This window comes from Rhinoraja longicauda, chromosome 2, assembly GCF_053455715.1.
Source record: "Rhinoraja longicauda isolate Sanriku21f chromosome 2, sRhiLon1.1, whole genome shotgun sequence".
NCBI classification, from domain to species: domain Eukaryota; kingdom Metazoa; phylum Chordata; class Chondrichthyes; order Rajiformes; family Arhynchobatidae; genus Rhinoraja; species Rhinoraja longicauda.
In genome coordinates, this window is record NC_135954.1 from 99,304,826 (window position 1) to 99,329,632 (window position 24,807).

General features: G+C 44.2%; 1 protein-coding gene across 1 annotated transcript in view; it reads right to left on the minus strand.

Moving 5' to 3' along the window:
• Positions 1-228: 228 nt before the first annotated feature.
• vipr2 (vasoactive intestinal peptide receptor 2) overlaps positions 229-24,807 on the minus strand; it is a 65,821-nt gene continuing 41,242 nt past the window's right edge. The window contains exons 6-13 of the mRNA XM_078429468.1: positions 22,328-22,463; positions 19,775-19,925; positions 19,600-19,660; positions 10,418-10,487; positions 3,474-3,565; positions 1,640-1,769; positions 1,503-1,544; positions 229-847 (exon numbers count right to left, since the gene is read on the minus strand). Coding sequence (XP_078285594.1) covers positions 689-847; positions 1,503-1,544; positions 1,640-1,769; positions 3,474-3,565; positions 10,418-10,487; positions 19,600-19,660; positions 19,775-19,925; positions 22,328-22,463 — 841 coding nt within the window. The 3' untranslated portion in view covers positions 229-688. The remainder of the gene's footprint in view (positions 848-1,502; positions 1,545-1,639; positions 1,770-3,473; positions 3,566-10,417; positions 10,488-19,599; positions 19,661-19,774; positions 19,926-22,327; positions 22,464-24,807) is intronic.

Genomic DNA, 24,807 nt, shown 5'->3' on the forward strand with positions numbered 1-24,807 from the left:
CGAGAGAGGGATATGTCACCTTAACCCATCAGACATCGGCGACAATAATTTTCAGATTCGTGTGCTTTACCCGGTACTAAATTCCCACTGAAGTCAGTAATATTTTCTCACTACGACATATTTGTTCACAATTTTATTGCTCAAAATACACTTGAGACTCACATCACTGTACCATCAGACACAACTTATCAAGCTTGAAATCCTGGAATGTTTGAAAAAATATCCCACATATTTAACACAAGCGGCCGACCGAATATTCCGAGGATGTGACCGTGGCAGAAATCCAAAGATTCCAATTGGCGGGGATCAATTAAAAAGTCACGTTCAAAGTTATACGTGGCTGTACATCCACCCCTCTGGGACCACGCATGCCAGGATCCTTTCACTTTGAGGAACTGGTGCTGTACAGGGATTTACCAGGGGGCAAAGTCAGTGTCCATCACAGGGCTTTGCGAATGCAATCTTCAAGCAGCCGATTACGTACACAGCAAAACACACAAAAACAATTTCCAACATGACCTTAAATGGCATTACATCTGAGGCCGACTTGGGTAGCTGTAATGTTTCTTTTTAAACAACATGCACACTTGATAAGGCGAACGCTGAAGCTCCAGGAAACAGCAATGCGGCGGAGGTTCCAGTGGGTTTCTCCAACACAGGCCAGGCAGGCCGGCTTGCCTGCAGCCGCTCAAAGCAGAGACGTTTCTGTCTGCAGTAAGGACTGTGCCCGGGTATTCCTGTGAACTGTGCCGTTCCCAGACACCGACCCTCTGTGCCCACTGTAGTTGGAATTTAGTCGACAACCTGGCGCCAAGCTCCGCCATTTCTTTTTCAGTTCAACCTGAACCTACAGTTGAAGAAAAGAGAGTGTCAAAGGATGCAACATGATTAACCTACTTTCATGGCTCCTATCCTGTGATAGGAGCAGAATTAGGCCATTCGGCCCATCAAGTCTTCTCCGCCATTGAATCATGGCTGATCTATCTGAAGGGTCTCGACCCGAAACCTCTCCCATTCCTTCTCTCCAGAGATGCTGCCTGTCTCGCTGAGTTACTCCAGCATTTTGTGCCTATCTTCGGTTTAAGCCAGCGTCTTCAGTTCCTTCCTACAAATTTCATCTGATCTATCTTTCCCTCCCAATCCCATTCTCCTGCCTTCTCCTCGTAGCCTGAAATCCGTACGAATAAGCTCAATAAAATTTGTATTCAGCCCTGCTATGATCCTTATCCTCTTTCTGAACATTGCCCTGGCAATTACATTCTCCAATTTTAACAATCCTTCGTTGGTTTAGTAGAAACTGGACAGCACAGTGATGCAGCGGTAGAGTTGCTGCCTTACAGCGCCAGAAACGTGGGTCTGATCCTGACTACGGGTGCTGTCCGTGCGGAGTTTGCACGTTCTTCCTGGGACTGCGTGGGTTTTCTTCGGGTGCTTCGGTTTCCTCAAAATAATTCCAAACAAAGTTCACGGTGGAAACATCGAAAGTCATCAGAATAACTCACCTCACTATTTAAAAAGCAGTACAGAACGGCAGCTATAAATCCCTGCAAAAGGAACAAATCAAAGTTTTTAAAAAAACGTATGAATAAAATTCTGTCGACGTAAGAATTTAAATGGTGGAAGGGGAATTGATTTTTACCTGAAAAGATCCGAAACATAATTCAAATATGATCCGATACTTCTTAGAGAAATTATCTGGGAAAATGAGAAACACGACGTAATGGACTCCCAGTAATGGGATCAGGAGCAATGTGGATTTGGCAAGTCTCCTAGTAGATTGGGAAGAAGGAAGACAATCACGGACTTGGCAAATATAAATTTGGCAGCAAGGGCACATTTTAATGGAGGAATCACTCAATGAGAGAGCCAATTCACAGCACAAAATTTCAGGCCTACTAGTTGGTTACCATTAAATGCTGTAACGGGAATGCAGACATCCAGCTGATAGAACAATGCAGCAGGTGCGGAGAGAGTAAAGTTTAAGCACAGTGAATGAGCTGTCTGTTCCCATCAAGGGCCTTGTATTGTAGAAGCAAGGAACTGCAGGTACTGCTTTACACAAAAGGACACAAATTGCCCGAGTAACTCAGCAGGTCAGGCAGCATCACTGGAGAACATGGATAGGTGACCCTTGGACTTTATTGGAGACCCTTGGACTTCATTGTAGACCCTCGGACTATCTTGAATTGGACTTTACTAGACTTTATCTTGCACTAAACGCTATTCCTTTTCTCATGTTTCGGTACAATGTGGATGATTGTAATCATGCCATGTCTTTCTGTTGACTGGCTAGCATGTAACAAAGGCTTTTCACTGTATCTCGGTGACTGAACTAAACAATAGACAATAAACAATAGACAATAGGTGCAGGAGTAGGCCATTCGGCCCTTCGAGCCTGCACTGCCATTCACTGTGATCATGGCTATCATCCACAATCAATGGCCTGCCTTCTCCCCATATCCCTTGACTCCACTATCTTTAAGAGCTCTATCGAACTCTATGTTGAAAGCATTCAGAGAATCGGCCTCCACTGCCTTCTGAGGCAGAGAATTTCACAGATTCACAACTCTCTGGGTGAGTTTTTCCTCATCTCCATTGTAAATGGCAATAGACAATAGACAATAGACAATAGGTGCAGGAGTAGGCCATTCAGCCCTTCGAGCCAGCACCGCCATTCAATGCGATCATGGCTGATCACTCTCAATCAGTACCCCGTTCCTGCCTTCTCCCCATACCCCCTCACTCCGCTATCCTTAAGAGCTCTATCCAGCTCTCTCTTGAAAGCATCCAACGAACTGGCCTCCACTGCCTTCTGAGGCAGAGAATTCCACACCTTCACCACTCTCTGACTGAAAAAGTTCTTCCTCATCTCCGTTCTAAATGGCCTACCCCTTATTCTTAAACTGTGGCCCCTTGTTCTGGACTCCCCCAACATTGGGAACATGTTTCCTGCCTCTAGCATGTCCAATCCCTTAATAATCTTATAAGTTTCAATACGATCCCCTCTCATCCTTCTAATTTCCAGTGTATACAAGCCCAGACTTTGCCTTGTATTCTTCGAAGTTAGCCAGTCTGGTGGATGCTCAGAGAGGTTGTTGTGGGGTTTGGGAGTTTGAATTAAAGATGGTTTGCGAGCATTTTGGGAATCTCGCCTGGAGAGGAAAGACAACAGAGTGAACTGTTTTTGCAGGTGCTTGTGGGGAACACCTCAAGTTCCTTAAATAATGTTGGAGAGCTTCCTACTCTCCACATATGACCACCTTTAAACAAGACCCAATTTAACATAAATCCAGGAGTAATGAAGGGATATCTGTGGGGCAGGAAAATAATGCACGCAACAAATGTTTTTCACTGTACACATGACAATAAACTAAACTTCAGATAAACTCAAGACCCAAGCATACAAATCCAATGTGTGCATCCCAATTTTTTTAACAATGTGCATTGCATGAAGGAACAAATAACTTCCTTACTTGAACTGTGAGTGGTCCTTGCCACTATCATCCGGTAACCTTAGCTTCTGTATCAGTATTCGCACAATACTAATAAACAGGATGAAGTTCAGCTGTGGATTAAATAAGAATTTGCACGTGAGCTACATTCACTCAAAATAATGGAAAGATACTTTTCATGTTTTGCTTAACTTTAAATTTCAAACATGTTATTCAATATTTTACAATATTTAAATCATGCAACAAACTTCCCTCACATTGTTACGTTTCAGCGTTAGCATACGTTGAACTAATTTGTGCTTCAAAATTGCAATGTTATTGCTCAGTGATCATCAGCCGCTCTTTCCGTGACAAAAACGCATGTTTTCCAAAGCACTCTAGCTGTTTCCCAGCACGTGACTAACTATTCCTCACATTCAAAACTAGTTCCAATATCGTCCCATCGTGACAGTGGCTCGTGTTTCAAAACCTCTTACAAAAGTGAAACAGGTAGATGCTGGAAATGTGAAACGAACACAGAGAAATGCTTGCAATACAATAGGTGGAGAGAGTACATCGCTCATTGGACAGAACGGTACAGCACAGCAACGGGCCTTTTGGGCCTCTTCTCCCAAGAGGTATAGATGTTTGGAAATGCACATGTCCAGAGCCAGGGATAGTTTCTTCCCAGCTGTTACCATCCTGCGTCCAGCCAGCGAGCAGTCCTGAGCTACTATGTACCTCAGTAGAGACCCTCGGACTATCTTTGATCATACTTTACTGGACTTTATCTTGCACTAAATGTTATTCGCGTTATTCCCTTTATTATGTATTTGTACACTGTGGATGGCTCGAATGTAATCATATGTTGTCTTTCCGCCGACTGGTTAGCACGCAACATAGCCATTTCACTGTATCTCGGAACATGCGACAATGAGCTAAATTCAAACTCAATGTTTGTGCTGAACATGGTGCCAAGTTAGACCAATCTCATCGGCCTGTACACACATGATCCATATCCCTCTATTCCCTGTGCCTATCTAAAGACCTCCTAAATGTCACCATCAGATCTGCCTCCACCACCAACCCTGGCAACGCGTTCCAGGCCCATACCACCTTCTGTGTAAAAAACGTGCCCTGCAGATCTCCATTAAACTTTCCCCCCCTCACCAAGTCAAGTCAAGTCAAGTTTATTTGTCACATGCACATACGCGATGTGCAGTGAAATGAAAGTGGCAATGCCTGCGGATTGTGCACAAAAAAGAATTACAGTTACAGCATACAAATAAAGTTAATACAGTTAATACAGAGAAGACAAAAGTTAGACAAAGTTACAAAGTAAAACAAAGTTAGTGCTTCATTTTGATGAGTCAAACTGTTTCTCTCTCCTAAGATGGTTGACTTGCTCAGTCTGTCCTTCTCTCTCCCCTTACTGCTGTAACCAGTACCCTAATTTCTTTCTTAACGTAAAGAGCATTGAGTGCACCATCCTGCACCAGAGGGCTGGTCTATCGAGATAAACGGTTGGGATTGACGCCACTCGTATTTTCTATTGCACTGATAGCAGGGCTGAGTAACCAGGGTCTACAGTCTGGAATTAATTGACAAAAAATTTCAGAAGTATTTTTTAACATGGTGAATTGTTCTGACCTTGAACGCAGCACCTGAAAAGGTGGTGGAACCAGATTCAACAGTCAGAAGGAGCTGGAATTCAATGAGAAAAGGGCCATTTTGCAGAGCTATTGGGAATAGTGTAGGGGTTGGGTTTAACTGATAAGAGTGTTCAATGAAGAAGCACAGGAACAATGGACTGCATCTTTTCTGCAAGGGCTAAAGGTGATGGTTCAAAGGTTCAATGGTATTTTATTATCACAGGTACCAGGTACAGTGAAATTATTTTTTTTGCATAGAGTTCAGTGGCAAACCTGCTATACATTAGGCACAATCATACTAAGTGAAAGAGCATAAGATAGTAGACCACACTATCTTAGTTGGACACCAAAGTTGTCACGTTGTAGGTGCCATCTTGTACCCTTCAGGGTTGAATTATTTTAAATAAATTAATCTTGGTTGGATGTCTTCTACCCATAGCTACAGCAACATTTAGCTCCTCTTCTGAAGTTCAGGGCCATCGAAATCGGCGGAAGTGAAATTCAGAAACGGAGTTTTGCATGCATAGGTTGCAGTATCATGCATTTAACACAAACAGCTGAGAACCAGTTTCCGGCCCGAAAATTAGTTCTGTGGCACAGTGGCGCAGCCACAGAGTTGCCGCCTTACAGCGCCAGAGACCTGGGTTCGCTCCTGACTACGGGTACTGTCTGTACGGGGTTTGTACGTTCTCCCTGGGACAGCATGGGTTTTCTCTGGGTGCTCTGGTTTCCTCCCACACTCGAAAGACGTATAGGTTTGTAGGCTAATTGGCATCTGTAAGATTGTAAATAGGCCCCAGTGTGTAGAGGATAGTGTTAGTGTGCAGGGTGATTGTTGGTCGGCGTGAACTCGGAGGACTGAAGGGCCTGTTTCTGTGCAGTATCTCTAAAGTCTAAAGTCTAAAGTGTGTGCTGCTTGTACATTAGACATTCATGCCTTTTATGGACTGCTCTCTCAGCGACAGCATCCAGATCCCAATCTATGACAAGTGCAGGATTAGCGCGATAGCATATCTTTGATATGCAATTATTTTTAGGACAACTTGATGTCACCAAAATAAAATAATGTATACTAAATGGTTGCTTCAAAGGCAAAAATAAAGCCCTGGAACTAGGTCAAAAGAGACATTTGTCCAAAATACGTCTCTCGAAATCAAAGCCAATGACCCATTGAAGAGTGTCCAAGAATAGGTTAGCTAGCATGTTTCACTAGTAGTGGACAAGCTGACAGTTCAGTGAAGCACTTACAAGAACTGATAGTCGGAGCAAAACTGGGACACCCTAAAATGGCATACGCTGCACTTTAATTCATATTACAAATTTCAATTCATTTGGGTAATGGTTCGCTGGCACAACTTTCATTCCTGAGTCATAGACCCGTAGAATTATACAGCACAGAAACAGGCCCTTCAGCCCAAGCTGACCAAGATTCCTTCCTGCATTAGTGCCATTTGACTGCATTTGGCCCAAATCCCTCTAAACCATTCATAGAGTCATAGAGTCGCACAGCGTGGAAACAAGCTCTTCGGCCCAACTTGCCGACGCCAATCAACAATCAATAAGCTAATCCCACCTGCCTTCTTTTGGCCCATATCCCTCTAAACCTACCCAATCCATGTCCCTGTCGAACTGTTTCTTAAACACTGATAGTATTTGCCTCAACCACCTCCTCCAGCAGCATGTTGCATACACCCAACACCCTTTGCGTGAAAATGGTTCCCGTTGAATCTTTCCCGCCTCACCTTAAACCCGTGTCCTCTGATTCTCAATTCTCCTATTCTGGGCAAAGGACATTTACCTGATCTATTCCTCTCATTCCTATGCATGAACCTGTCCAAATGACTTTCACAAAAAAATTCAAAGGATTGGTATGCTTGAAATGTGAGATACCTTTGCAACAATGCATTGTATTAGTGTCTAAATTCCATGAATAAAATTTCAGAACCGGAAGTTTTCAGTCTGGATCATATGGCACCTCTTGAAGAACAACAGTAGTGTGCTGTTGGTGTCTTGCTCGACATTAATTTCTCAACCTGCATGACTAGAAATGGTATATAGTATAATATGGTATAAACCAGGCAGCACGGTGGCACAGCGGTAGAGTTGTTGCCTTACAGCGCTTACAGCGTCAGAGACCCGGGTTCGATCCTGACTATGGGTGCTGTCTGTACGGAGTTTGTACATTCTACCCGTGATTGCGTGGTTTTTCTCTGAAGGTACACTCCAAAGACGTATAAGTTTGTAGGTTAATTGGCTTGCTATAAATGTAAATTGTCCCTAGTAGGATAGTGTTAATGTGTGGGGATCGCTGGTCGGTGGGCTGAACAGCCTGTTTCTGCACTATCACTAAACTAAACTAACATTGGGTACACTTTAGGAGCACTTTAGAAAAACTTCATTAACGGCATGGAGCTTCAGGGTATTCTGATACAATAATGGTGGATGAAGCCTTTCCTCATTAAACTGTGACTCCAGGATAAATGTTCTGCTCTGTTGAATGTGTACAGTATATGATGTTACAACGCAAGTATAGTGGACCCTGCTTCTGAAATTCAATCTAATTGACTTCAATGAAATCAAATCTCAATGTTAGTAAATTATACATTCAGCATGTAAATGACTAAATTTTCACCACAGGCAACTCTCTATTTAGCTCCCCATTCCCATTCCAACGCTGACCTTTCTGTCCTGGGCCTCCTCCATTGTCGGAGTGAGGCCTGGCGCAAATTGGAGGAACAGCACCTCGTATTTCGCTTGGGCAACTTACGCCCCAGCCGTATGAACATTGACTTCTCTAACTTCAAGTAACCCTTGCTTTCCCTCTCTCTCCATCCCCTCCCTCTTCTCAGTTCTCCCACCAGTCTTACTGTCTCCAACTACATTTTATCTCTGTTTGCTTTGTTGTTATCTTCTCCCAACTAACAATTCTACATTTCCCTTGATCTACATTCCCTCTGTCCTGTTTTCACACCTTACACTTCCTTATCTATACACTTCCTTATCTATGTACCTCCCACTCCCCTGACATCAGTCTGAAGAAGGGTCTCGACCCGAAACATCACCCATTCCTTCTCTCCAAAGATGCTGCCTGATCCGTTGTGTTACTCCAGCATTTTGCATCTATCTCTATTTTCCAAGTCAAGTAGTCATTAACATTTAAAGGAGAGTAATTGTCGGAGTTCTCAAATTTCCCAAGGTACCCAAGCCAAAATTCTTCCGCCAGCCAGCCAGCCCTGCCAAATCACTGTCAACTTGAGATAAATTGCAACAGGCCATGTATGCATTGGCTTGGATAAGAGACCCTGAACATCAAGTTAACTTGTGGGATTAGAGGCATATTTTTAAGGAACATGATAAGGCAGCACACAAACAGAAAGCTTCCATCCTTCTGCAAGGCAGCTCAAGGACGTTTCCCCTTAACCCCATGTTTTGGTGTTGGGAGTTGGGGAAAATACTCAGCAGTGAAGAGGACTTGGTCAGCAGAGGGATTTTTCCATGGCACCTATGAACAAAATCAGCTTGCACTCCCAGGACAAATTTCAATTTATTTTTTATGCCCTACAAGAAACAATTGGAGATGGAAACCTAAACTAATTGTTTAAATTACTCGTGAAATAAAACTTGTTGGGCGCGGGTGTCTTCTCACGGGAGGTGGTAGATTTCTGGAATTCTCAACCTCAGAGGGTAGTGGAGGCTGGATCTTCGGAGGCATTTGCAGAGGAGGTACGCAGAACAGAGAACAGTGCAGCACAGGAACAGGCCCTTCGGCCCACATTGTCCCTGCAGGATAAGATGCCTAGCTAAACCAACCTCCTCTGACTGCACGTGATCCATATCACTCCATTCCCTGCATATCCATGTGCCTTTCCAAAAGCCTCTTAAACGCCATTATCGTATCTTCCTCCACCACCATCCCTGGCAGTGCGTTCCTGGCACCCACCACTCTGTAAACAACTTGTCTCGCAATGCCTTCTTCACCACTGTATCTCCTTGTGTTACCCCTGTTAGGAAGCGATGGACTTGGGACCTTAAGATCCCTTTGTAAATCAATGTTGTTAAGGATCTTGCCATTCCCTGTATACAGTCTCCTTACATTCTGCATCCCAAAGGGCAACACCTTACTGGACTTCAACATCGTTTTGGATATGTAAAACAGATTGTCATTAGAAGCGATCTATGAAATGGTTGCTCCTTTTGAAAATAAACTGGGGCAGCTGCATAATAAATGAAAAGCACAAAATGCTGGAGTAACTCTGTGGGACAGGCAGCCTCTCTGGAGAGAAGGAATGGGTGACGTTTCGGGTCAAGGCCCTTCATCAGACAGTTCTGCTAATCTGAAAAAGGGTCTCGACCCGAAACATCACCCATCTCTCCAGGGATGCTGCCTGTCCCGTTGAGTTACTCCAGCTTTTTGTGTCCATCTTCAGTTTAAACCAGCATCTGCAGTTCCTTCCCACATAAATTATAAGCAGCTGATTAACGGTGTTGATGGAATAGTCTGTGGAATTAGGTGGTTCCAGAGCTCGTGGGGCAGTGGCATTGAAAGCATTTCAGTACGTAAGGTGTTTGGGGCCAATGGTTTGAGTGCTTACTCTGAGCTTTCTCCCACTCCTGTGCAAGCTGACAGTAATGCAAACTCAGCACCAGTTCCCAGCCACCGAAGGTGTCACATACCCGAGATGTATAATTCCAGAGACTAAATTTTGTCTACACTATAGTAACTTATTAACTTTATTTATATGCTGTAACTGTAATTCTTTTTTGTGCACAATCCGCAGGCATTGCCATTTCATTTCACTGCACATCGTGTATGTGTATGTGACAAATAAACTTGACTTGACTTGGTGAGAACACAGTGTTGTTAAGTTTTGATTAATATTTCACCCCATATCTTAGCTCTGTTCCTCTAAATACATTGACATAAAGGCAACAATCATGCTGAGCTGTCTGGTTTTGTTTAGTTAAGAGATACAGCCCGGAAACAGGCCCTTCGGCCCACCGAGTCCGCGCCGACCAGCGATCCTCGCACACCAACAACACTGCGGACAATTTACAATTCTACCAAGCCAACTAGCCTACAAACCTGTACGTCTTTGGAGTGTGGGAGGAAACCGGAGATGCTGGAGAAAACCCACATGCGTCACGGGGAGAACGTACAAACTCCAAACAGACAGCACCCATAGTCAGGATCGAACCCAGGTCTCCGGCGCTGCAAGGCAGCAACTCTACCGCCGCGCCATCGTGCCGCCCTACCCTTGAAACCATCAGTAGCACATACTGTTGTGGATGGAGTCAGCTCAAGAAATGAATGATTGAAGAGATTCTTCGACTTACTATGATAGATACCAGGATGGGTCCTCTGATTGTCCACCATGGAATGCTGTGGTTATTGGTATCCCAGCAGCTAAATTCAAAGGAGAACATGCATTTTGCGAAAGAATGCTTCAAAACTTTACAACACTGCGGTACAACATTCAGCCCATTGAGTCTCTGCTGGATGAAAAAGAGTCACTCAATCCAATAATTCCGAGCGCAAGCAATTACATGTAAGAGCAACACAGTGGTACAGTCAGTAGAGCCATTGCCTCACAGCATCGATCCGGGCTTTATGTACATCTGCTTTCCCCACAAAATGTGTAGGAAGGAACTGCAGATGCCGGTTTAATCCGAAGATAGACACAAAATGCTGGAGTAACTCAGCGGGACAGGCAGCATCTCGGAGAGAAGGAATGAAGAAGGGTCTCGAGCCGCAAAGGTCACCCATTCCTTCTCTCCAGAGATGCCGTCTGTCCTGTTGAGTTACTCCAGCTTGTTGTGCCTATCTCCTGTTTTCCCCACAATATTCTTTGCATTCAAATAAACACAGCTCCACTATATTCCTTCACCTCTCCCTGGCTGTCCTTCTTTTGAGACTTACATGTCCTAGCCTTTACCTTCCCATCGCACCTTCCATATTCCGACCTACTACTCTGGCTCCCACCCCCCCCCACCCCCCCCCCCCCCCCTGCATCTCGAGTTGAACCATCCCAATTAACCACAAATATCATGTCGTGGGCGGTTTGAAAAAAACATATTTTGGTGCATTTTTCAACTGCCCACTTCATGATAGTTGTGGTTTAACCAGTCAATGAATTCAATTCATGATAATAGACACACGGGATGTAACATTTGATGATGCATGGAAAAAAGCACAACATCTGTGGAGGTGGCATTGCATAATGTTAAAACATTTTTGCCCCAAAATGCAAACTACAAACCCATTTGCGGTTTTTATTCATGGACAGGTCTTGCAGGCAGGAGCCCCAGAGCAGGGCTGAAGCCACTGCAGTGAGACCAGTGCTTCTGGCATGAGATCCTATGGAACTCATCCACCACATACATGCCAATTTCAGAAAAGGCAACATATTGTACCTTCCAGAAACAGGACATATTTGCTCATTGTACGCATCAAGAAGCTGATCAGTCTGAGGAAGGGTCTCGACCCGAAACGTCACCCATTCCTTCTCTCCTGAGATGCTGCCTGACCTGCTGAGTTACTCCAGCATTTTGTGAATCTTCGATTTGTACCAGCATCTGCAGTTATTTTCTTACACTCGTGTGAATGGGTGATTGATGGTTGGTGTGGACTTGGTGGGCTGAGGGGCCTGTTTCTATGTTGTACCCCTAAACTAAACGAAATGAAACTAAACTAAACTAAACTAAACTAAGCTAAACTATACTACAAACTAAAGCATAAACAAAACTAAACTATGCCAAAATAAATTGAGCAAAGAAATCACACTTTGTTTGAGACAAGTTGTGGACATTAAGCCAATTCCTTTGAGAGGATCAAAGAGACTCAGAAAATCTGGGAACATGACAACAATACTGTCCTGTAGAAAAGGGGAAAACAGTGAAGTGAACATATGATACATGCACACCTTGTACTTATAGAGTTGAATAAACCAGTTGCAAATATTCGTACAGCTTTCCGTGACACTTCTTGTTTCTCCCTATACACTGTGTTCAACGAGTCAGAGGAAGGGAATGTCTGAACACCCGCCCGCGTTCATTACATGCTTCAGGTTTTGAGCCAAGCTATAATTAATTTTACGTTAGGTTATGGAAGTGCTAATGTATCAAAACTGTACAGTTTCTTGGACCTGACGCACTATCCGTCGGAAATTGATTTTGTTTCACCCTTTCATCTGAGTTTTCTTTCTACCTTCAATGTGATGGGTATTCCCTCTGTTGGATTCTGGCTCCGGTTAAGGTAAGAATTACCATCCCCATCCCACCTCCTCTCCACCGACTCCAGTTGTAAAGCACTAGTTACGACTTCAGTTCGTATTGAATTAAGCCGGGATTAAAGAGTTTCAGCTACAGGGAGAGGTTGGATAGACTTGGACTGTTTCGAGTTGGATAGACTTAAACTTGGAGGTTGAGCGGAGACTTGATAGAAGTGTATAAAATTTGGATAGGCACAGATAGGGTAGACAGTTACAACCATTTTCTCAGGGTGGAAATGTCCAACACTAGAGGGTGGAGCTAAAAGGTAAGAGAGTGACAGTTTTGTGTAGAGGTGCGGGGCAAGTTTTTTGCACAGAGCAGTGGCAGCCTGGAACACATTGCCAGGATGGTGTTGGAGGCAGATACCAAAGTGGCATTTAAGAGGCTATGAGACAGGCACACGGAGATGTAGAGAATAGAGGGCTATGGATCATGAACAGACGGATGAGATCGGTATAATTTGGCATCGTGTTTGGCACAAACATTGTGGGCCGAAGGGCCTTTCCCTGTGCTGTACTGTTCCATGTTCTATGTTCCAAGCCAAAAGTTGAAGATATCCTCAGTCATGTTTTTCGAGGAGTTTAAACCCCTCGCTCAATTCCCTCTAGCAGTAGCTTTGTGCTTTATCTCTTTTAGATTAGTTAACTGATACAGCGTGGGCACAGGCCCTTCGGCCCACCGAGTCTACGCCGACCTGTACGCTATTCCTATCCTAAACTCTAGGGACAATTTACAGAAGCCAATGAACCTACAAACCTGCACGTCTTTGGAGTGTGGGAGGAAACCGGAGCACCCGGAGAAAGCCCACGCGGTCACATGGAGAATGTGCAAACTCCGTACAGACAGCGCCTGTGGTCAGGATTGAACCCGGGTCTCTGGCGCTGTTAGGCAGCCACTCTACCGCTGCACAACCATGCCTCACTTTCCTGCGCCTCATTGTTTTTGGAATGCTGCCTTTCCTCGTGCGACTAGCTATCGTCATTATAAATGCCTCTCGTTATTTGTAACGATGGTATTAAGCCAACTTCACCATTCGCCAAACTGGCGGCCACTGTTACTCCACACTGTCCCTGTTTGCTCCTATTGTGCGATTGCTCCATTGGACAACGGGGTCCACCGTCAGAACAGTGGATGACATGTAGCCGACTCACGAAAGCAGGAGATGATTCCAAACACTAGAATTAGTTTTGGCTAAAACAACAGTACAGTGGAAACATCAGTGTGACACCTAATAAAATTCTGAAAAGCGTATGTTCCTGATGTAGAGGCAGCGATGTCCTATTACGGTACCAACATTGCAGCCGTCCTTCACTATACCTTCCGTTTGGCAATTCAGACTAAGATTGCCAGCTGCCTTTTTTATTCTGCCTTTTTATTTCTACATCATCCGTCATGTCACTTGCAGTCAGTTGGATTTTTTTGCTGTATTATAATGGCCAGACCTTTGCATGGAGTGGGTCGCACAATGGATAAGTTCCAGTGTTGAGGCATAGCTGTGCTTCAACTGAACAGAAGTACTCAAGGCTGACTAGGTGCAATCTTCTGTGGGGATCACTCTCTGACTATGTCACTCTTCGGTTGCTTCCACTCATTTTAATAATTGGCGACACAGTGGTACCGCTGTCAGAGCTGTCGTCTCACAGTGCCAGGCACCTGGGTGTGATCCTGACCTCAGGTGCTGTCCTTGTGGAGTTTGCACGTCCTCTCTGTGTCCACGAAGGTTTTCTTTGGGTTTCATAGAAACATAGAAAATAGGTGCAGGAGTAGGCCATTCGGCCCTTCGAGCCTGCACCGCCATTCAATATGATCATGGCTGATTATCCAGCTCAGTAACCTGTACCTGCCTTCTCTCCATACCCCCTGATCCTTTTATCCACAAGGGCCACATCTAACTCCCTCTTAAATATAGCCAATGAACTGGCCTCAACTACCTTCTGTGGCAGAGAATTCCACAGACTCACCACTCTGTGTGAAGAAATGTTTTCTCATCTCGGTCCTAAAAGACTTCCCCCTTATCCTTAAGCTGTGACCCCTGGTTCTGGACTCCCCCAACGTCGGGAACAATCTTCCCGCATCTAGCCTCTCCAACCCCTTAAGAATTTTATATGTTTCAATAAGATCCCCTCTCAGTCTTCTAAATTCCAGCGAGTACAAGCCTAGTCTATCCAGTCCTCCCATATTCCAAAGCCATGCAGGTTTGTAGCTTAATTGGCCTCTAGTAAATTGCCCCGACTGAGAAGTGGGATGACATAGAACTAGTGTGAACAGATGGGCATGGACTCAGTGAGCCGAAGGGACTGTTTCCCTGCTGTATCCCTAAGGTAAACTAAATGACGTGACAATGACCGCTGGGTGAAACTCCAGACCTAAGGAATGATGAACTGCCACAAAACGTTTAGATGGAACAGGCACACTGCGCTGGGTCACTTAATTCACTTCATAATCTATTTACTGGTTTGGGGGGTATTTATCAGCTGACTAATGGAAAAGAAACTAAGCTTAAGAAAGGCATGAGGAAATGCACTTCATCCTCAGCTCGTCATTTTACAGGTTTCCAGACGCATCGTTGAGTTTAATAGTTAAGACAATAATCACCACTGCCATTTCATTGTGCAGCAGCTTGTCGGTAATCATTCTGTTTCTTATCAATGTCATTTTCTCTGCACACTTGTCCTTTTACCATTAGCTCTACACCATGCCCATCTTTGTCATTTATTTTCTCTCACTTTCTACTCTTCCCGATGACAATGTATCAACCTGGAAAGTTATTTTATTCACAAAATGCTGGAGTAACTCAGCAGGTCAGGCAGCATCTCGGGAGAGAAGGAATGGGTGACGTTTCGGGTCGAGACCCTTCTTCGGGTCTGAAGAAGGGTCTCGACCCGAAACGTCACCCATTCCTTCTCTCCCGAGATGCTGGCTGACCTGCTGAGTTACTCCAGCATTTTGTGAATAAATCGATTTGTACCAGCATCTGCAGTTATTTTCTTATAAACCTGGAAAGTTAAATGTTTAGTACATAAAACTTGGAACAGTGCGGCACAGGAACCGACCCTTCGGCCCACAATGTTTGTGCTGAACATGATGCCAGGTTAAACTGATCTCGTCTGCCTGCACATGATCCATATCCCTCTATTCCCTGCACTTCCATGTGCCTATCTGAAGGCCTCTTCAATACCACTGTCTTATCTGCCTGCACCACCATGCCAGTCAAACTTTGTTTCACTCTCCACTGGTGGCATGGGCTGTGCTGAAGAAAGTCGAGCTATAAACTGATGCCCAGCAACGATTGGAGACAGAGAACACCCTCACTTCCTGCCTTTGCTCAATTGCAACGTCAGCTTTGGTCAATTTCTGGCACTTTATTTTATTTATTTATTGATGAGGTATGGGTTAATGCTGGCATTTATTGCTAGCTCCTAATTTCTCTGAAATTCTAACAACAATGAGGGCGGCACAGTGGCGCAGCGGTAAAGTTGCTGCCTTACAGCACCAGATACCCGGATTCGATCCTGACTATGGGTGCTGCCTGTAAGGAGTTTGTACCTTCTCCCTGTCACCACGTGGGTTTTCTCCTGGTGCTCCGGTTTCCTCACACACTCCAAAGATGTAGAGATTTGTAGGTTAATTGGCTTAAGCATGATTGTAACTTGTCCCTAGTGTGTAGGATAGTGCTAGTGTGTGGGGTGATCGCAGGTCGGCACGATCTCGGTGGGCCGAAGTGCTTGTTTCGTGCTCTATCTCTAACATATATGGAGTCATAGATTGATACAGTGTGGAAACAGGCCCTTCGGCCCAACTCGCCCACACCGGCCAACAATGTCCCAGCTACCCTAGTCCCACTTGCCTGCGCTTGGTCCATAACCCTCCAAACCTGTCCAATCCATGTACCTGTCCAACTGTTTCTTAAACGATGGTATAGTCCCAGCCTCAACTACCTCCTCTGGCAGCTTGTTCCATGCACCCACCACCCGCTGTGTGAAAAAGTTATCCCTCGGATTCCTATTAAATCTTTTCCCCTTCACCTTGAACCTATGTCCTCTGGTCCTTGACACCCCTACTGGAGGTAAAAGATTCTGTGCATCTACCCGATCTATTCCTCTCATATGAATTTGTATACAAATATGTATACATATATATTTGTGTACATATATTTTAAAAAACAAGTGTCCAAGTCTTCGGAGGTCTGTTGTTTGCTGTGAGACAAGGGTCATGTGTGACCAGACTAGGGAGGACACATATTTCCTTCCATGAAACCATAAAAAATCCATCTTAATTTTTGCAACATTTTTGCCACAGAAGGCTGCAAATGCCAAGTCAATGGGTATATTTAAGGCAGAGATAGATAGATTCTTGATTAGTACGGGAATAGGGGTTATGGGGAGAAGGCAGGAGAATGGGGCTGAAATGGAAAGATAGATCAGCCATGATTTAATTGCGCAGTAGACTTGATGGGCTGAATGGCCTAATTCTGCTCCTTTCACTTATAACCTTGTGACAATACAGTAATTTCATACTCAGCATTTCTGAATATCTTGTTAGCATTGCAAATGGAATTAATTTTATTAATACAAAATTCCCATTGATTTGAACTCAAGTCTCCAGGAATGGGAGGATTAGATCAGGTAGATGCACAAAGCTTCTTGCCCACTGTAGAGGAATTGAGAATCTGAGGACATAGGATTAAGTGAAGGGGGAAAGATTTAATAGGAATCTGAGGGGTAACTTTTTCACACAAAGGGTGGTGGGTGTATGGAACGAGCTGCCAGAGGAGGTAGTTGAGGAAGGGACTATTAAATCATTTAAGAAACAATTAGACAGGTACATGGATAGGACAGGTTTAGAGGAATATAGGCCAAATGCATGCGGGTGGGACTAGTGTAGATGGGACATGTTGGTCAGTGTGGGCCTAAGGGCCTGTTTCCATGCTTTATGACTTGTTGACCCTAGTTCAATTATCCAAGTCACTAGCTGCAGATCCAATAACATATCTACAATGCTGCTGTGCCAATCTAGGCCATGTTGACTGAATGCTAGGCTTGGGCTTTAGTTTCTCCCATTCCTGACCTCAACTCTCTGATGGTATTCCTGATGCCTCTTTGGGATATAGAGATCCTGTTAAAGAACTGGAATTGTGGTCAACCTAAAATAAAATGAACTAAGGCCCAGAGCTCGTCCGTGGTCCTGTGGGTAGTATACTTGTCTTTGAGTTGGACGGTTGCAGTTTCAAAGACCGTCCTTAGCACGTCACCATGGTTGATACTCCAGTGCAGTCCAGTGCAGTGCAGTGCAGTGCAGTGGGAGAGCTGCATTGTTGGATGTGTTGCCTTTCAGGCAAAATTTTAAACTTCGGCCAATCCTTCTTCTCAAGGGAGTGTCGAGGTCTCTCAATAGGCTTACGCTTTCAGAAAAAGAACCTAACTGACTGGAATAACCTATGTTCGTGTTGGTGTGGGTCCCAGTTGGAAAGGGCAGTTACATTTGTTTGGGGAAATTGAACACTTGCCTCGCTTTCTTTCTTTCTTTCTCATTCTGATAGGTGTCAGCTAAAGAAAAAAAGGAATAGAATCATAGTCATGCAGCATGGAAACAGGCCATTCCAGCCCAACTTGCCCATGCCGATCAACATTATTTATTATGGGGAACAAGGAAATGGCAGACGAGTTGAACAGCTACTTTGGATCTGTCTTCACTAAGGAAGATACAAACAATCTCCCAGATGTACTAATGGATAGAGGTCCTAGGGTAACGGAGGAACAGAAGGAAATTCACATTCGGCAGGAAATGGTGTTTGGTAGACTGATGGAACCGAAGGATGATAAATCCCCAGGGCCTGATGGTCTGCATCCCAGGGTACTTAAGGAAGTGGCTCTAGAAATCGTGGATGCATTGGTGATCATTTTCCAATGTTCTAGAGATTCAGGATCAGTTCCTGTGGATTGGGGGGTAGCTAATGTTATCCCACTTTTTAAGAAAGGAGGGAGAGAGAAAACGGGAAATTATAGACCAGTTAGCCTGATATCAGTGGTGGGGAAGATGCTGGAGTCAATTATAAAAGAAGAAATTGCAGAACATTTGGATAGCAGTAACAGGATTGTTCCAAGTCAGCGTGGATTTACGAAGGGGAAATCATGCTTGACCAATCTTCAGGAATTATTTGAGGATATAACTGGGAAAATGGACAAGGGAGAGCCAGTGGATGTAGTGTACCTGGACTTTCAGAAAGCCTTTGATAAGGTCCCACATAGGAGATTAGTGGGCAAAATTAGAGCAAATGGTATTGGGGGTAGGGTACTGACATGGATAGAAAATTGGTTGGCAGACAGGAAACAAAGAGTAGGAATTAACGGGTCCCTTTCAGAATGGCAGGCAGTGACTAGTGGGGTACCACAAGGTTCGTTGCTGGGACCGCAGCTATCTACAATATACATCAATGACTTAGATGAAGGGATTAAAAGTAACATTAGCAAATTTGCGGATGACACAAAGCAGGGTGGCAGTGTGAACTGTGAGGAGGATGCTATGAGGATGCAGGGTGACTTGGACAGGTTGTGTGAGTGGGCAGATGCAGGGCAGATGCAGTTTAATGTGGATAAATGTGAGGTCATCCACTTTGGTGGTAAGAACAGGAAGGCAGATTATTATCTGAATGGTGTCAAGTTAGGAAATGGGGAAGTACAAAGAGATCTGGGTGTCCTTGTTCATCAGTCATTTAAAGTTAGCATGCAAGTACAGCATGCAGTGAAGAAAGCTAATGGCATGTTGGCCTTTATGACAAGAGGAGTATAAGAAGGAGCAAAGAGGTCCTTCTGCAGTTGTACAGGGCCCTAGTGAGACCACACCTGGAGTACTGTGTGCAGTTTTGGTCTCCAAATTTGAGGAGAGAGAGAGAGAGAGAGAGAAAGAGAGAGAAAGAGAGAGAAAGAGAGAGAGAGAGAGAGAGAGAGAGAGAGAGAGAGAGAGAGAGAGAGAGAGAGAGAGAGAGAGAGAGAGAGAGAGAGAGAGAGAGAGAGAGAGAGAGAGAGAGAGAGAGAGAGAGAGAGAGAGAGAGAGAGAGAGAGAGAGAGAGAGAGAGAGAGAGAGAGAGAGAGAGAGAGAGAGAGAGAGAGAAAGAGAGAGAAAGAGAGAGAAATGAATGAATATATTTTCATTTAGTTGCATGATACTTTGCTCATACCGAAAGTTGGGATTTGGATCTTAATCAGAAACCTGTCAGCGATCTTTGCTTGAAGACATTTCATACTCACTCAGTGTCGTCTAAATAGATTCTTGTAATAATCCAGATAACCGTGAAGAATGTGGGGATACCTGCAGAAAATAGCGTCCATTGAAAATAGCGTCCATTGAATTCAAGTAAAAAATAAATGGAGTCAATCTTCGCCTGTTGAAAATGTCTTCTGGTTAATACAGAAAAAGACTTACCCCAACCTATCAGCATGTAGAGGGCAAAGTATTTGCTTTCAGAGAAAAAGACCATGAGCAATGTGTGAAGATACAAGCCTTCCACCAGTAACCAGTAGAAGTTTGCAATGATGAATAGCTGGAAGAAAACCAAAATAACCTTGCAGCCAATCTGCAATGAAACACAAGGGAGTGGAGATTAGCTGCAATCAGAAAAGATACTATCTCAGATACAGGTAGCGCAGCGGTAGAGTTGCTGCCTTACAGCACCAGAGACCCAGGTTCGATCCTGACTGTGGGTTCTGTCTGTATGGAGTTTGTACATACCGAATGTCACAACGTCACTCAGAGAGGACATACTGGAGGGTTTGGCCACCGAGGCGATATGGGTAGAGCTCAAAAATAAGAACGTTGCAAGCACTCAAATAGGATTGCACTATCGGCCCCACAGTAGCCAGCGGGAGATGAGGGAACAGATATGTAGACAGATTGCCGAAAGATGCCAAAGCAACTGGGTTGTTTTCGTGGGTGACCAAGTCATTGGGTATTTTTAAAGCGGAGATTGGCAGATACTTGATCGGTAAACGTGTCAAGGGTTTTGAGGAGAAGGCAGGAGAATGGGGTTGAGAGGGAAACATAGATCAGCCATGATTAAATGGCAGAGTAGACTCGATGGGCCGAATTGCCTAATTCTGCTCCTATGACTTACGGACTTATGAACATCACATTATGTTGGAGTATTAAGTGAAAAAGTTACAAACTTTACATAATACTCCAACTGTAGCCTATTTAAGGACTTACCCAGGTTCCCCATTGGCCTATGTGCTCTTATATTCTCTGCCCCTTCGTAACCCATGTAAGTAACTAATTTGATGAGTGGATTTGAGAAGCCTGGTTGTTTAACATGCCACAATACCACCGGTTTTGTTCGCCGGCTGGTATTTTCCTTCTTCAGGGAAGATGTTGAACCATGTATAGCTTTTCGGCTGATGATCATACACATAAACTGGGCATAAGCAAGCAGCCGACAACATGCTCCTTTCAAACAATAGGTCGTAAATGAATTGAGGATTATTAAGGGGTTGGACACATTAGAGGCAGGAAACATGTTCCCAATGTTGGGGAAGTCCAGAACCAGGGGCCACAGTTTAAGAATAAGGGGTGGGCCATTTAGAACAGAGATGAGGAAAAACTTTTTCAGCCAGAGAGTTGTGAATCTGTGGAATTCTCTGCCTCAGAGGGCAGTGGAGGCCAATTCTCTGAATACATTCAAGAGAGAGCTAGATAGAGCTCTTAAGGATAGCGGAGTCAGGGGGTATGGGGAGAAGGCAGGAACGGGGTACTGATTGAGAATGATCAGCCATGATCACATTGAATGGCGGTGCTGACTCGAAGGGCCGAATGGCCTACTCCTGCACCTATTGTCTATTGTCTATTGTCTATTGAGGACGCGTTTCGCTGCATCATCACTCTCTGGGGAGCCTTTGTCGTGTTCCTAGTCACTAGCTATGTTTACCCTCGCCAGAGTTCCCCAAACCATAGGGGTGGGCTGCTCAAATTCCTGAGCCTCACAAGGGGATAATCTGGCCAAGAACATGAACAACTGGCACAACCTTACATAGCCAGTGTTATAGGTGATCTCAGCACAACACGCGATGTCAGACTCAAAGCTAATTGCTAAAAGTGATTCTTGTTTAAATTGATTAAAATATGTACATAAATATTTATCCATTTTGGATGCCAAGTTTGTACTTTAAGCTCTGCATTTCAACCCCGTGGTATAGGCCATGTTTATGTATCTGTCATTTTGTTTCAAAGTAATTAATTAAATATAAAGATCTTGGAAACATTTCAACGTGTTTTAGCTATCTCATTTATTGAGGTTTAACCAGTGGTCTGCTCATTTCTTCTGCTAACAATCTGTGAACATCTCGCTTGGTGATATGTACTAAAGTGGTGCAGTGCGGTGTTCTGTGCTCCTTTCCACAGACGTTGCAAGTAATGATCTGTTAAAGTGCATGTGGTCCATTGCATCTTGTGCATTGTAGTGGCGAATCCCAAGTCTGCAGAGCAAACTAGTCCCTAAAACCTATGTTAATGGTTTGGTTTAGTTTAGTTTAGTTTAGAGATGCCGCATGGAAACAGGTCCTTTGGCCACCGAGTCCACGCCAATCACCGATCGCCTGTTCACACTTTCAGTCTTTCTGTACAATTTGCTAATCGGGGATGTACTCAGGTATGGCAATACTCTCCTGGATTGCTTGTAAGATGAGAATGTCACAGTGCATTTGCATTTTGCACATGTGACGATAAAAGCACTATTGAACCACTGAATCATTGAGCACTAGTTCTATGTGATCCCACTTTCTCATCCACTCCCTACATGCTTGGTGATTACAATACTCCAAACGTGGCCTCAACAATGTCTTGCGAGACTGTAACATAATGCCCCATGGTTAGGAATTAGCAATGAAGACAACATTCTACCAATCGCACATACAATTATTGTCCAGCAGAATGGGTATCTAGCCGATAATGCTTAAAAGAACATAGCAATGAATTGCCATGACTCACCAGTGCTGTTTCATTACACGAATCAGGATCATAGTCTGAATACAGTGTCTTGTCCTTCAGTAAAACAACGATTGCCCGCATGATGAATGAGATAAACAGGTTCACGTGAATGTAATTCCGTGTGCAGTGAAGCTTCCTGTTTTCGGGGGGAAACCACAAAGTGAAATCAGTTGGTCGAGTAATTTTCTTTTCACCTTGATTTTCTAATTGCATTTCATTTTGAGTTGATTATTATCAGAATTTAAATAATTTCCACTGGGATTTGTGCTGCTAAGAGGACACTGTAAACACAGATCTATGACATTTTCTGTTACTTGATGAACACCACCAGCCATAATGTAAATCTTCCAGAGCTTGTACTATTTTTAACTTGGGCAATAGAAAGTTAAATTGTTTTGGTAGCTTTTCAATACTACACAGTGTCAAATATCACTCAGGTTTGTAAATCACTTTTAAATTGTTGAATAATGTCACATAAATTATAGACTGAAATACGAACTGCCACAATAATGTGCTAACACTTAATGCCCTATCTAATTATTTTATCTGTAGTGTTAGGATGTTTCTATATTAAATGGGTTAAAATTGGGGCAACAGAATGCAGACCTGTTCAGTCACCAGCTAGTCAGTCAGTAAAAGCAAGAAACAGAGAGGGCAGGAGAGAGGAGCCAAGTAACTATAGGCGAGTGAGCTTTATATCAGTGGCATGGAAATTATTAGAGAAAATCCTAAGAGATAGGATTCATGTACAATTGGAAAGGCAGAAACAGATTAGGAATAGTCAGCACAGGGAAATCTTGTCTCATTAATGTGACTGAGTTTTTTGAGATGGTGCGTCAGAAGATTGATAAAGGCAGGATGGTAGATATTGTCTGTATGAACTTTAGTAATGCATTTAACAAGGTTCCACATGGTAGGCTGATCCGGAAGGTCAAGGCACATGGCATTCAAAGTGAGCTGCCTAATTGGATCCAAAATTAGCTTGGTGATAGGGTCCTCAGGGCAGTGGTGGAAGGATGCTTTTCTGAATGTAAGCCTGTGACCAGTGGTGTACCACAGGAATTGGTGCAGGGTCTCTTGTTTGTGATATTTATTAACGAGTTAGATATGACTATAGAAAGCTTGCAAATGCAACAACAAATACAAAATGGCCAGCCATCTACTTCAATGGAGACCCTTGGACTATGTTTAATAGGACTTTACGGGACTTTATCTTGGACTAAATGTTATTCCCTTTATCCAGTAGCTATACACTGTGCGCGGCTTGATTGTAATCATGTATAGTCTTTCCTCTGACTGGATAGCATGCAATATAAACGTTTTTTCACTGAACCCCAGTACACGTGACAATAAACTAAACTAAAGAAAATCTGAAGTGGTGGGAATACCAACGCTAAAGTGCACTAACGGAATAACCAAATAAGGTAGAGCTAAGGGCAAGAGTACGTGGCAGCACTTTCAAAAGGGAGCGTGAAGGAGGTGCTTGCTTCAGGAGTCTGAGAGCCACAGAGAACGATACGATACGATACGATAGAACTTTATTTATCCCAGGAGGGAAATTGGTCTACCAACAGTCATAAAAACACAAATACATGAAACATGATATTAAAGTGACGAGTGGAAAGGATTGGGGATGTGCAAAGATTGGGGAGGGCAGTCAGTCTACCCCACGACAGAAGAGGGTGATGGCCACAGGGAAGAAGGATCTCCTGTGGCGTTCTGTCCTGCATCTTGGTGGAACCAGTCTGTTGCTGAAGGTGCTCCTCAGGTTGACCAGTGTGTCATGGAGGGGGTGAGCTGTATTGTCCAGGATGCTCCGCAGTTTGAGGAGCGTCCTCCCCTCCAAGACCACCTCCCACGAATCCAACTCCACCCCCAGAACGGAGCCAGCCTTCCTGATGAGTTTGTTAATCCTGTTGCCGTCCGCGGCCGTCGCCCTGCTGCCCCAGCACACGGCAGTGAAGAAGATGGCATTGGCCACCACCGATTGGTAGAACATCTGCAGCATCTTACTGCAGGTGTTGAAAGAGCGGAGCTTTCTCAAAAAAGTACAGCCGGCTCTGTCCTGTCCTTAAGTTTTGACATCTGGGCTTTCAAGCTGCTGCATCTTCTTCCAGAAGAGAGAAAATGGAATGGCCAGGATGGCAGATGGTACTCCCAGCCTTGCTGACGCAGCACGGCCTTAAGATGGACTGGATGGCAGAAAATGATAAGCCAATGATAGACTGGAAGGAACATCTAAACAAAGTAATATTATATGTTCTAGATTGGCTTTGAAGTGGCTTAGCTGGCTGTCAAAAATATTTGTGTGCGGGGTTCGCTGGTTGGCGCGGACTCGGTGGGCCGAAGGCCCTGTTTACGCACTATGTCTCTAAACCAAACTACAAAAAAAATCCCTGCTGTTTTGTGGGTGCAGTCTTGGACAGTGAAGAAGCCAGTCAAAGGATGCAGCAGGGCGTAAATCAGTTGCAGATGTAGGT